The sequence below is a fragment of the Simochromis diagramma genome, unplaced genomic scaffold (genome assembly GCF_900408965.1).
Source record: "Simochromis diagramma unplaced genomic scaffold, fSimDia1.1 OVJJ01000387.1, whole genome shotgun sequence".
Lineage (NCBI taxonomy): Eukaryota > Metazoa > Chordata > Actinopteri > Cichliformes > Cichlidae > Simochromis > Simochromis diagramma.
Genome location: NW_024387152.1, coordinates 5,793,906 through 5,807,490, shown reverse-complemented (window position 1 = coordinate 5,807,490; position 13,585 = coordinate 5,793,906). Strand labels below are relative to the sequence as shown.

At 40.8% G+C, this 13,585-nt stretch overlaps 1 protein-coding gene across 1 annotated transcript; it reads left to right on the top strand.

Moving 5' to 3' along the window:
- Positions 1-2,024: 2,024 nt before the first annotated feature.
- Positions 2,025-13,585, top strand: LOC120743877 (large neutral amino acids transporter small subunit 1-like). The gene is made up of 11 exons (XM_040047842.1): positions 2,025-2,566; positions 3,048-3,581; positions 3,703-3,828; positions 5,376-5,481; positions 5,570-5,614; positions 5,998-6,121; positions 6,235-6,338; positions 6,532-6,628; positions 10,951-11,100; positions 12,213-12,387; positions 12,610-13,585. The coding sequence occupies exons 1-11, from the start codon at positions 2,503-2,505 to the stop codon at positions 12,684-12,686; spliced, it is 1,602 nt and encodes a 533-aa protein (XP_039903776.1). The 5' UTR covers positions 2,025-2,502; the 3' UTR covers positions 12,687-13,585.

The following is a 13,585-nucleotide window of genomic DNA, read 5'->3' as shown; positions in this document are numbered from 1 at the left end:
CATATTTATTTATTTGATCAAACACATTGTTAAGATGTTTCTGTAAATTCCTCAGTAAGTTTCCCTGAGCTTTTAAAAAACAGACAAATCCTGTTTAAGCACCGTGAGTTTGACCAGGTTCATCTTCAGAAGAAGAAAAATATATCTCAGGTTTTGAATTGTGTTTAGGGCTCCACCTTGCGGTGAAATATTGGACATGCAACTCATTAGCGCCGAGCACAGGGCTCATACAATAAATCCAGGCATATATTAGGCAAATCAACCTGAGAGTCGGATTTATTTCCATATAATCAGACATAGTTGTAAAACGTTTTATTGTATGGGGTACTTTGTGCATATAGGTATTGGGGGGGCTTTAGGTTGCAGGATTTGATATTTGCAACCTACTTTAGAAAAAGAAAAGCTTGTGAGAAATACTCCCATATTTAAGCAGAAATGCTGGTGAATTAAGCAAGGCCTTCTCTGAAAAAGGCACTGATGCCCTAAAATCTGTATATGTTATTTGGTTCGTTACTCATGCAATGTGAACTAATGCTCCCATTCAACCACAGATGCAGACTTCTGTGCAGATGCTGATATCAGCCAGGTGCTCCCTCTTTTGATAGTTTGTGATTTTCCCAAAAAATATTTTTCACACTTTCCTCGTCAGCCCCCCTGAATATTTTTTTTTACCAAACTCATGTCCATCTTAAACGAGCTTGGTCTCCGATATCTCAGATATCAGATGTATTTTATCAAAGTAGAGTTTTAAGTTTGTGTATGTGGATTATGACAAGCAATTCAGTATTAGATTTTCAGCTTTGCCCCCTGCATAGATATATTTCTCTGGATTCTTCAAAAAAATTTTGGTGATATTCAATTGCATATAGAGAGTATTCATCCCCTCAGATGTTTTTACTCTTTTATTGCTTTTATAATTGGATTCATGGTCAATTTTAAAGCTTTAAAATAAATTTAAAAAAAAAAAAAACAAGTCTCTGATATTAAAATATTTTTTTTTTACTTCTACAAAGTAATGTGGATTAATTCAAACTGTTAAACAACTACATAAATATTCACTCTCTTTAAAGCCATTTATTCTCGAGGGTTGATTCACTGAAGATACAAGCACACTGCAAACATCTCTGTCTCTTGGAGTCTATCCACAGGCATGCAGGAGGCTCCAAGGTTAACTAGAAGAAGGTTGTTCGCTCTGATTTAACTAACATAGAGCTTTTTGTCTGAGGCCAGACCTCAGGCCGGAGAACTTGTCACTGAACATTAAATGTGTTGTTCACAGCAGATCTCTGTTCAGTCTGATGGAGTTTGAGCAGTGTTGCGAAGAAGAATGGAGTCTAAGTGAAACCACTCCACATAAGGTCAAAACAAGGATGGCAGCCAAAGGTGAATATTTAGGCAATAACTGACTATAAAGAGCTTTTCTGTGAATTATTGCCAAAAAAATGAATGCAAGGGGGATGCTTAGCAGCGCTACATGCACCCACGAGAAGCAATTTTATGTTAACAAACATTATTTTAAATATGCCTTACAATGACTTTGAACATAAGCGTATTTTTTGATATGACGATTCAAAATAACACCTTCCCAATTAAATATGGAGTTTAAATATTATGCAAATCATTGCACTTAAATTTTATTTACATGTACTTTAGAATCCCAATTTCTTCTTCTTTCTGATAAAACATGCATACCCTACAAGCACCAATAACTTCAGGCCAAATCCTTTCCCCAATTGATTGTAAAAGTCACTCCTGATGAGTAATTATGATATTGTAATTTTTGTTGGGTATGGTCCAGTTTAAACACCTTGTAGCCCATAAAAGAATACAGGAACATAAACGAGCTTCGTCATTGTTATTATACACTGTCTGCACTCAAAATGGCCAAGGGATCTCCATTTTCTTTGTGATCTCACCTTTCAGGCAGAATAAAGACAGTTTGTTTTTTTCCATTTGGTCCCCAGTAGGGCGGGAAACCAGCTCTACAGCATTTATTCTAATCGCCTCTGACATGAAAGCACCCAGTGACACACATAGGCATACTGTATACTGCAGGATTAGGCAGTACACAAAAAGATTACAGCGTCACATGGTATTCCTTCCAAATGGTACCTTCTCACAACCTACTTCCCCCTCTTAGGTATCCCATCATTCCCTGGAATGGGCGTAGGCTCACGCAGCAGCAGCAGCAGCATCACAAAGGTTCAGCTCCTCCCTGCTGTGTGCTTGATATAGGATGGGAGGGAGCGAGGGAGACAGAGAGGATCAGGCACAGATGAATTGTAGTCTGAGTGACGGAAGCAGTGTGAGCGCATGTGAGTGAGAGAGGACGAATCAGGAAGTAGAGAGACCTGCGCGCGCGCGCGCGTGTGTGTGTGTGTCCGGGAGAGAGAGACAGACAGAGTGTAAATCAACAGAAAGAGGAAGAGGACATAAAGAAAGGAAGAAAAAGGGCTGCAGGAGGAAGCAGACAAGACAAGGGGTCTCAGACTGAGAGGGAAGATGGCTGAGCCGGAGCTGAAATCGAGAGGCAGCCGAGAGAGCGTCGCTAAGGAGAAGATGGGGGGTAGGTACAGTGCATGCTCACGCACCTCTAACTGCCACATGGTGCAGCGCTGCATTATTCCACCATGCGCTCTGATGCAACATTGATGATGCAAGAGTAGAATTGTAGAGTTGATGCTGAGGAGATGCTTTCATGGTAGCAGGTGACAGGTGTGGACAAATGGCACATATTAGGAACGTGGGTATGAAAACACAACTATCAGATGCAGTGTGTGTTTACACGGATAGAAAGAGTTCAATAAGGACAGCAGGTTCAGAAGGAAAATCTCATAGGTGCTGATTTCCAAAAATGTCTATTTTTAAAAAATTATATGAATTCTTCCTTTAGTAACACAAGAGTTTGTTTGTTTTTATTAATCATAGTTTTTCAAAGTGCCTAAAACAACTCAGCGAGAAAGCTTGTAAATTCTTTTCATTTGTCTGAAAATGAGCCAGACTCTGTAATTTGACTGTCTCCCCTTCTGCTGTCCTCTCACCACCAGCGACTGGAGCAGAGCCTGAGCAAGATGGTCTCATTGTGGAGCAGCCAGCATCTCCATCTGACCCCGTGGGTTCTCCGCCTGCTGCCACAGGTTCCACCAACAGCCTGCCAGGCAAGGGGGAGAAGATTGAACTCAAACGCAGCATCACCCTCTTCAACGGTGTCGGAATGATCATCGGCACCATCATCGGCTCGGGCATTTTCGTCACTCCCACAGGTGTTGTCAAAGAGACCGGCTCCGCTGGGCTCTCTCTGATCGTTTGGTCCGCCTGTGGAGTGATATCCACCATGGGTGCTCTGTGCTACGCAGAGCTGGGTACAACTATTGTCAAGTCAGGAGGAGACTACACTTACATCCTTGAGGTATATGGCGAACTGGCTGCCTTTCTGAAGCTGTGGGTGGAGATGCTCATCATCCGGCCGTCGTCGCAGTATGTGGTGTCACTGGTGTTTGCGACCTACCTTCTGAAACCTCTCTACCCCAACTGCGTCGTGCCCGACAGCGCAGCCAAGCTCATTGCCTGCCTGTGTCTTAGTGAGTACATGATGTTGGTGGGCTTTCTTAGGTCAAATACACATTTTAGACACTTCATTGCAGCTGGTCATTCACCAGATTCTTGATTGTAGTGTGTTTTGTGTCTCCCCGCTGCTTGTAGCCTCCCTGACATTTGTAAACTGTATCAGTGTGAAAGCAGCAACCAAGGTCCAGGACTTGTTCACCGCTTCCAAATTGATAGCCTTGATCATCATCATCCTCTTTGGCTTCATTCAGATTTCCACAGGTGAGTGGCAAAATACCACAGAACAAACCAAGTCAGCTGCATGACTGCAGGCTGTTGAGAACAAATCTTATGCCTTCATCACAAGACTTATTAATTTTTAACAGAGAAGTAAAATAAGCTTCAGGTCAAAGCTGGAAAAACAGGTTTTGTGAGTGTAATAAAATCTAAATCCTCAACAATATTTAACCTACTTTAATAGTCAGTAAAAAGTGTCCTCACTTTGAACCTGTCATTTCAGATCTGCTCGTAAACATGCAGCTTCCCTTCATTGTGTTGGAAACACAGCTCCTTTGTTTTCAATATTTTAGTTGGAGTAATTATGAAACTAACAGCATGCCTGTAAAGTAAATGCCATTGCATTATGTGGCTTTTTGCAAACTATATAGTAGCATCAATTATTATGATTCTCGTCTTTACACGACATCTATGTGAGGTTTACTTCTTTTATCTCCAATGGTAAACAAGTTTTTAACGAGCGCTAATGAGCCTAACGAAGCAGACTGCTTTGCTTTCAGCTTGTTAGCACACTTACTGAGTCGGAACACAGAGCTTGTCTGTCTAGAGCCATGTGATTGAGCCTGAGCAGACATGAACATGGGCATCAGAGCGTGCCAGGATGGTTTTGATCGTGCAAATGAGACTGCAATGAAATGAAAATGTACAGAAAATAAGGTGACTATACAGACAGTAATTTACTGCCTGAAATAATGGCATTGTAGTAACATTTTTCTATATGATAGCCCTAAGCGTGTGGGTTCACGTGTGCCGTCTAAGACTGTAAAAGCAACGCACGTTAATCCGTCCGAGCTGTGCCATTCACAATACAAGAGCGCGGGAAGACAGCGTGGCCACACTTGCTCCACGCTGCATCTGCTGCTCCCCTCCTTACAGGAGGCCACGCCTACCACCTTTGTGCGCCATACTCTGTTACCATGGAAACTAGGCAGTGAAGCTTGCTGGCTGTTGTCACACTTTTTCAGCAGACCAGCAAGAGAACAGAGTTGGAAAATAATAAGGAGGGTCATTACCATCTGAAAGCGACAGGTAGAGGGAGAGAGAGACACCAAAACGCCAGGCTCTCTCTCTCTCTCTCTCTCTGTCTCACACACACTCGCGCGCGCACACACACACACACACACACACACACACACACACACACACACACACACACATTGGATTCATTGACTGCAGTGTATTGTGTAAATGAATTGAAGTTTACTTATGAGAACATTTTTCTTCTCATATTTAAATGTCAACTGATCGTGATTCTGTACCCCAGAGGAGATGCTCCTTTGTTTATTGTGCATAAATAGTGAATTGTCCTGACACAATATTGCGTTTCGCTTCTGTTATTACCATGGTACATTGACAAGCATGTCAAAGGGCAGGCATCAACAGGCCGGCCTGGTACAAGAGACAAAATGTGTCGGCAGCACAAAAAGAATCTATTCAATGTCTAAGCACATAACTCCTCCAGGCGCTACACCTGGCAGTGGGAGAACTGCTTCCCTTTCAGATGTTTTCTTCTTCTTTCTGTATGTGAGCAGGTGATGTGCCATATCTGACCCCAGAAAAGGCGTTTGAAGGGAGCAAACTGGGAGTTGGGAATATTGTCCTGGCTCTGTACAGCGGTCTCTTTGCTTTTGGAGGCTGGTGAGGGTCATAAAATCGAATTATTTATAGCTTCTGTTTGTTTTTGCTTGAAAGATTTATGACCTCTTTGCTATTCACCCCCCCCCAGGAATTACCTGAATTATGTAACGGAGGAGATGATCAACCCAGAGAGGTGACTTAAATGTAATGACGGTTGTTTTGGTGATGATGGCACAGACTGTCTTGTAAATATCTGCCAAGAGCATGGTTGCTCTCATCCAGGACTGAGCTTGTCTATCATCAGATAAGTCCACAGAGATAAAGTATCCAAGCGATACTGACATAATCTGAACTATGAACTAAATATGAACTAAAATATTACATTTTACAAAAAAATAAAAGCATGTGATAATAATGATTTATAAAATCCAGTAAAATTATGCAGTCGTGTTCCTCACTGCATACCCTGCATGAATTCAGTCCCATCTCATAACACAGTCTGATATTACCAGAACATACAGTGTTACACGCTGTTGTTTTTTTTCCTCAAATGACCTTTGACCTTTCACCCCATAGGAACCTGCCCCTGTCCATCATCATATCCATGCCTATAGTCACGGTGGTATATGTTCTAACCAACCTGGCCTACTTCACCACCATCTCTCCTCAAGTCATGATTGAGTCAGAGGCTGTTGCTGTGGTGAGTGTACTGCTTTTCTTTAATATGATGTGTTTCATCCTTAACTGGGACATGCATATTGGTTGTTTGTGGTCACAAATTCTCCTCATCTGCTTTTTCTTTCTGTTCTGCAGAGTTTTGGGGAGTACCATCTTGGTGTGATGTCCTGGCTCATTCCTGTCTTTGTGGGACTGTCCTGCTTTGGTGCAGTCAATGGATCACTCTTTACTTCAGCGCGGTGTGTGTTTGCATGTGTACAATGAAACATAAGACAGCATTTTATACATTTAGTATTAATAGTTTAACCTCTTAAGCCCCAACGCACCCTGATAGGGGGGCAAAAGGCAGGAGATCAGGTGGGCTTGGGGCTTAAGAAGTTAAAGTCTCCGTATTTTTGGAATAAATAATGATTTAAGAAATTTCTCTTCTAGTTTGTTCTATGCTGGAGCTCGAGAGGGTCAACTCCCTGCTGCTCTGGGGTTGGTCCACACAGACCTGTTCACACCAGTGCCATCCCTCATATTCACAGTAAGAAACCTGATACTTTCAGTGACATTTTACCAGCTGGCTACCAATAAGATTAGGTTAGTGTGTTAAATCATGTATGATCATTGCTAAAAACCTCAAAAGTGTCCCCATTTTTGAGGTATTATACGGAAGTGTATATAAATCTGTTTTGACGATACAAAACATTTGTGAAGCATTTGTAGAGTTATTTTTGTTCGAGAAAACTATTTCAGTGAAGAGTTACAGTTAAGTCCATAATTTGTTGGATTTTTCTGCATTTTTTATGATCTTGCCTCTGTGCACCACCACAGTAGCTTTTAAATCAGACAGTCAAGATGTGATTGAAGTGCAGACTTGCAGCTTTGATTCAGTGAATTGGACTTTACAACAGTTTTTATACACAGTGCCTCATTTTCAGAGGCTCAAAAGTAATTGGCTGACAAGCAGTTTGAATGTTACTTCATGACAAACTAAGCAGATCTAGTATCTGTGGTTGATTCCAAGTGGTGCATTTTTATTTTCGAGCTCTTATTTAGCTCTTTATTGTCATTTTAAATATCAAAACAACTTCACACCATCTGACCAAGTCAAGAATAGTCTCAAAGAGGTAGATGCATTATTGTTAGGGTCTACAATCAAGACGGCTTCAAGAAAGTAAATACAGAGGGTTTAGAGAAAGGTGCAAACCACTGGTTACACTCAAGAATAGGGAGGTCAGATTAGATTATTACCAGAAAACATCTAAAAGAGACTGCACAGTTCTGAGAAAAAAATTTGGGGGGGGGGGCAAATGAAACCAAGATAAGCTTCTACCAGAGTGAAGGGAAGAGAAAAGTACGGAGAAAAAGAGAAACAGCTCATGATGTGAAGAATACCACATCATCTGTCAAACATGGAGGTGGAGGCACTGTTATGGTATTGGCATGTATTGCTGCTAGGAGAACTAAGTCACTGGTGTTTATTAATGATGTGAGTGTTGATAGAAACAGCAGGGTGAATTGTGAAGTGTCCAGGGCTACACTTTCTGTTTAGATTCAGCCAAAGCTGCAAAACTGATCAGACAGCGCTTCATGGTGCAAGTGGATAATGACCCAAAAACTGTAAAACCAAGTCAAGAGTTTCTCAAGGCAAAGAAACGGGATATACTTCAAAGGCCAAGTCAGTCACCTAATGTCGACCCAACAAAGCGTGTTTTTTCATTATTAAATAAAAAACCTGAATGCAGCAATGAAGTACTGGTAGGGAATCTCAGTGGAGAAAGCACAACGTCTGGTGATGTCCACGTGTTCTAAACTTCAGGTGACTAACACACTGACTAAAATCAGTCCTTACATTAAAAGTGATATTAACTTGTTCAGTTCATTTTGAGCCTTTGAAATTGGAACTATGTCTAAAAATGGCTCCAGTTCTTAAAGAGTTAATGCAGTCCTCTCAAATTAAGGTCTGCATCAATCACATGTTGATTGTTTGGTTTAAAATTCGCTGTGGTGGTGAACAGTAGCAAAAAAAGCACACAAACTACCCATGGGAATATGTCTGTGAAGGTTCTCAGTCATCCAGGTCATCGTAGTCTAAGGAGCTTGGAAAGAAAAGCGTCTGGACTTCTTTGAGTTGCTTGAAGACGTTTCGCCTCTCATCCAAGAAGCTTCTTCAGTTCTAAGGCTCAATGGTGGGGAGTCCCAGATATAAACCCAGTGGGAGTTTCCCCCCCAAAGAGGGACAAAGGACCCCCTGATGATCCTCTACCTAATCACATGAGCCAAGGTGTGAAAGTGTGTGAAAACTCAAAGAAGTCCAGACGCTTGTCTTTCCAAGCTCCTTAGACTACCCATGGGAAGTTAACTGAAAATGGCAGCTTTATTATTGGAAAAACCTCCATTAAATAAACTTTCAAAAAACAAACCAAAACCCTGAACATGAGAACTAAGAACTGAAAAACACTGGGAAACTAGAGCTTAAATTAGACCAAAAGAAAACAGACCAGGAACTGAGAACTAGAGATCTAAACAGAGCCATGAGAGAAACACACAGCAGTGAGGGTCTACGCTGCGACAAAGGGCAAAGGAAAACACAGGGCTAAAATACACCACGGAGTAACACGGGAATGGAGAGCACAGCTGGGACTAATCAAACATGACGAGATAAAGGGGAAGCAAAGCTTTAAACACAGGACATATGTCACGATCTGGTTATAGGGACTCAAACGCAGAGCGGTTAGATGTCTCCAAAATGCAGTTTATTTACAGTTCCAGTGCACAATATATATACAGTGAAGGGAATCCAAAACTCCAGGGAATCACAGGGTAGCTCTCTCACACTCGCTCACGTCTTCTTGCCCACACTCACACACGGCAGGGAGGTCGCAGGTCCGGGGGGGAAGGTCTGAAGCAGAAGAGAAGGGAAGTCACAAACTAATCACAAAGCATAAGTCCACAGGAGCTGTGAGAACACTAACGTCAGTAGTACAATCATCCAGCGACGAGAGGATCTGTGTTCCAGCCTCAAATAGTGCTCCTGGTGATGACAGGTGATTGTTGTCAGGTGTGTGGGCCAAGGGCGGGAGCCCACAGTGAGCTCCGCCCAGGCAGAGAGGGAGAGAACCGAAACAGCAAGTGTAGCCTTGTGAGGCCGGCCGGGCAGGCACGGAGACCATGACAGTATAAGACAATAAAAATAAAACAGGAAACCAGAGACATTCACAAAGATGTAGACTTGACACCAATGTTCCCTATAAACTGCGCGCGTGCGCAATTGCGCACTGCTGGCACGGTCTCTGCGCACAGATATGCGTTGCGCACAAAAAAAAATCTAACCTGAATTGAAATTAAAATGAAAACTTTAACAATTCAGTTTTGCAGTGTTAGTCAGTAAGTGACTGGCTGCTCCCGTATGGGATTAGAACGATGCTACCTTATCCCATAGTCCAGCCAATAATGCGATTCACATTCGCATATACGCAGCTAATCAACGTCATTGACAGGCTATGACAGCGTCCTTATGTGCAGACACCGGTGTTTTAGCTAGCAAAGCGGCGTGGCTGATGTGGAGCGAAGCCACGTTAATGACAACGTGTACAACCATTGGAGATGTGAGCAGGACAGACGGAACATTTGACGGAAAAAGTGTGGACTTTATACCAGTTTTTAGGAGTGACGGCAGTGTTTTGAGATGTAAGAGATTTGCGACGTTTAGCGCAAATCTTGTGTAGTTAGTGTGTAGTGTAGTCAATAGTTTTGTTGTGTGCGTCAGAACAATGAGGTGACTGCTGAATGTTACAGGTGTTACAGGAGTGATACATCTCCTGTTGTCAGGCTTGCAGGTATCAGACTGTTGTTCTCCTTTATCTCATAGTGGACAGAAATTATTTTTTGGAGTGGCACAAATAATTTGTGTGGCATCAAATTTGATGCAGAACAGCTGATTGTTCTGTAAATAGTTTGAAATGTTTGTTTAAAAAACGCCTTGGCTGCACTTTTAGGTAAACAGCTGCAAAAAACTTTGTTGTTTGCAAAACTTTTTTGAAGAAGTAACTATATGATTAATTGCCCAACATTGATCATTCTATACTGTATTTTGCAGACAGAGAGTTACAGGACTCTCCCAGACCACAGACTCATACTCATAATACAAAAAAAAAATTAAAAAAAATAAAAATAGAAAGTTGTGTTTTCAAAATTGGAGTTCAAGTTATTTTTACTTCCAATAGTGTTAACATGCTACACAAGATTTTTTTTAAATTTTCATTGTAGGTGGGCTAAAGCAGTTAATTAAAAGAAGTCTAACATAAATGTAAATGCTGTAATTTGATTATTTTAATAAACCATGTAACTTGGATGGATTTGATGCTGGCGTGACCACAGTGCACACGTCTAATGTTGCTCAGAGTGGTCCAAGGGACCGCTCAGGGAGTTTGTGTGTTCGCTCAGACACATGAAAAATTAGAGGGAACATTGCTTGACACTGAAACATAGAGACATAACTGACTGAGGAGACAGAAAGAACATGGAGATGAGTGACTAGACGAGGAACACGGGGAAGGCAAAGTAACAGAAACCTAAATCCTAGGAACTAAGAATATAACACAAGCAGAACACAATAAAGAGAACCAAAACAATGAATAACAATAATCAAAGAATAAAAATTAACCAACAAACACAAAACCCTGGGTCACAGACCCAGTACTGTGACACCTACCTGCCTTAAATAACTGCTCTATTCAAGAAAATCACTAAGGAGGATTCAGAAGCCTTGTGTGTGTTTATAATCTATTATCCATCTACTATCTATAATCTAATGTTTCCAGCAAACTAATGCAATCTTTACTCCTTTTTTCATTGTATTAGTGTTTCCTATCGATGATGTATGCCATCTCCCAGGACATCTTCTCTGTCATCAATCTCTTCAGCTTCTTCACCTGGATGTGTGTTGGGATGGCCATCGCTGGCATGATCTGGCTGCGCTTTACCAAACCCGACCTCAGAAGGCCCATTAAGGTGAACGTCTTAGGGGTTAAAGTAGCTGCTCAGTGCGTGTTGCAGAGAAGATCCATTTTGATGGATATGAGTCTCACTGAAAGGTGACCCTAGCCCTACCTTCCTTGTCTGGCAAAACATCAACATGTCTTCTAGTTTCATAAAGCATCTGCTATTTTTTTTTTTAGTGAAAGCACCATTGTATCGCTACTCTTGTTATTAGGTGGAACTGGAAACATACTGTTTTTCCAAGACAGGAGGGAGGGGTATTTGGAGGAATACATGATCCTTTGTTTCTATTTCATCATGGGAAAATTACCTTGGCTGACCAGAGTCTTTCATCTTCTCTTTGGCCCACACTGCTTTCAGCTCAGTTATTTTATAAAATAATCTATAAACATATTAAAAGAGAGAGAGAGAGCTATTTATATGTAAACCATTCATAAAAAATGTCAGTTTCAACCCAGAAAAAAGAAAAACAAACCGTCAGCTCAAGAAGTTTAACTGATAACTGAATCTAATAACAGTATGGAGCTCTTAACATAACAGTTTAGCCAATAATAATTTCTTCATTGTGATCAAATTGTTGGAGACGCTTAAGGAAAAAGGGTAAGCCAATATGAGAAAAATACTTAAGTAAGAGTACAAATGTATTTAGTATCAACTATAGCTCATATCATTGTTTCAAAATCAGATCTTTAGATGAAGTCAGACATCATTCAACTTTGCATACACAGTCTTATAGTTTGAATTTGTATTGATTTGATTGATTTTTTTTTTGCATTATTGTCTGATCTGTAAAGTAATCGGTACTGAAAATGTCTTAATTTAAAAACTTTAGTAATTATTTGTCTCCTCTTGTTGTTTAATGGAAACAAAGTGGCAGAAAACAGATATCAGTGAGGAAGTTACAGGATCTAAAATCTGAACTTGGGAAGTATTGTCATCAAAATCACTATACATTAGTCTAATCGTTAGCTATAGTTGCATTATTCCAAAGTCCAAATATGATATTTTCTTCTTTTTCAGTGTGTGAGACATCTTCACTCAACAATTATAAACTGTATCTTATCTGCTCACGTCTAATACAAATCGAAACACATCTTCATCTATTTTATATTTTCTCTCTGCAGATTTCTCTCTTCATCCCCGTTACTTTTGTGTTGAGCTGCGTCTTCATGATCGTCGTGTCCTTTTGGGCAGCTCCCTTCGAGTGTCTGCTAGGCAGCGGCATTATTCTCACAGGCGTCCCAGCGTACCTACTGGGCTACAAGTGGAAAAAACCCCATGTGGTCAAGAAGATGCTGGGTGAGTTGGAGATTTTTTTTGTTTTTTTTAGAGTGAGGCAAAGGTGGTTTGTTGTGAAATTCCCGTGAGATTATCTGCTCAAGTTCTGCTGTGGGCACCGGTACATTTCCTTTGTTTACATAGTTGGTCCGGAGGACTCAGGCAAAAGACCGATATTTGACCTGTAGTAGCCTAGCAAAGAGAAAACAGACCTGGCTAACGTGACGAGTTGTTTCTCCTCAGAAATCTTCACCATGTTCTGTCAGAAGATCTTCATGTCTGTTCCCGAAGAGAAGGAGCAACATGGGGCGGCTGAATAATGCTGGACAAACCGAGCAAGATGAAAGACTGGGTCAATATTTTTGTCTGGACATTCCTGTAATGTTTACATTCATCCACATGTGATCGGACTTTTTTTGTTTTAACTTTATCTGACCAGGCAGGTAACTGTGAACATATTCAATATTCGCAAGAGTGGCCTGACAAATGGAGGATTTGTTTTATGAATATTTTATGAATACTGCAACTTTTCTGCAAAGAAGATCACCGGGCATTTTACACTCCTTATTATGAATTGATTTTAATATTTCAGCATATCTCTGTAAATGGTCAAACATGCTCTGATGTTCCATGTTAGTTAATGGAAAGCCATCTGTAAGTGTATGACTGCTGCAGGCATATAATTACTTGTGTACTGCAAGTACACAATCAGGAGCTGCAGTGGCCTATGACGTACAGGTATATTTTTCTCCTGAAGTGTACAAATGAATAGCTTAGGCAGGAAAATATATGTCTAATACCACTAACAACCAAACTAGACATAGTATATTATAGTTTAGGGTTTATATTTATAGTTTATATTGTGTTAAAATAAAGGATTTTGCTATAGTTGCTATAATCACGTCACTTAGAGTTTATAACTAAGGTCAGATTTGGAAGAGGAAGAGGTTGTCTAACAAAGCACTTACTTCATTTTTCTCATATGGCACTAATGTTTGTGTTAAATAGTAATTCATTCTCACATTTTACTTGATATTGTTTTTTATTTATTGGTAAGATGAACTTGTAGCGCTGTCGTAAAGCACAAGCTAAAGGGAGATGAAAGAGTGTCTGTGATGTCTGCTTGAGCTGCACTGTGAATCAGGTCTGTTTCTTGTATCATTTCATTCTGATATTAAACCTCATCGGCGCCACGTGTGGCGATACTCGATGAAAACGA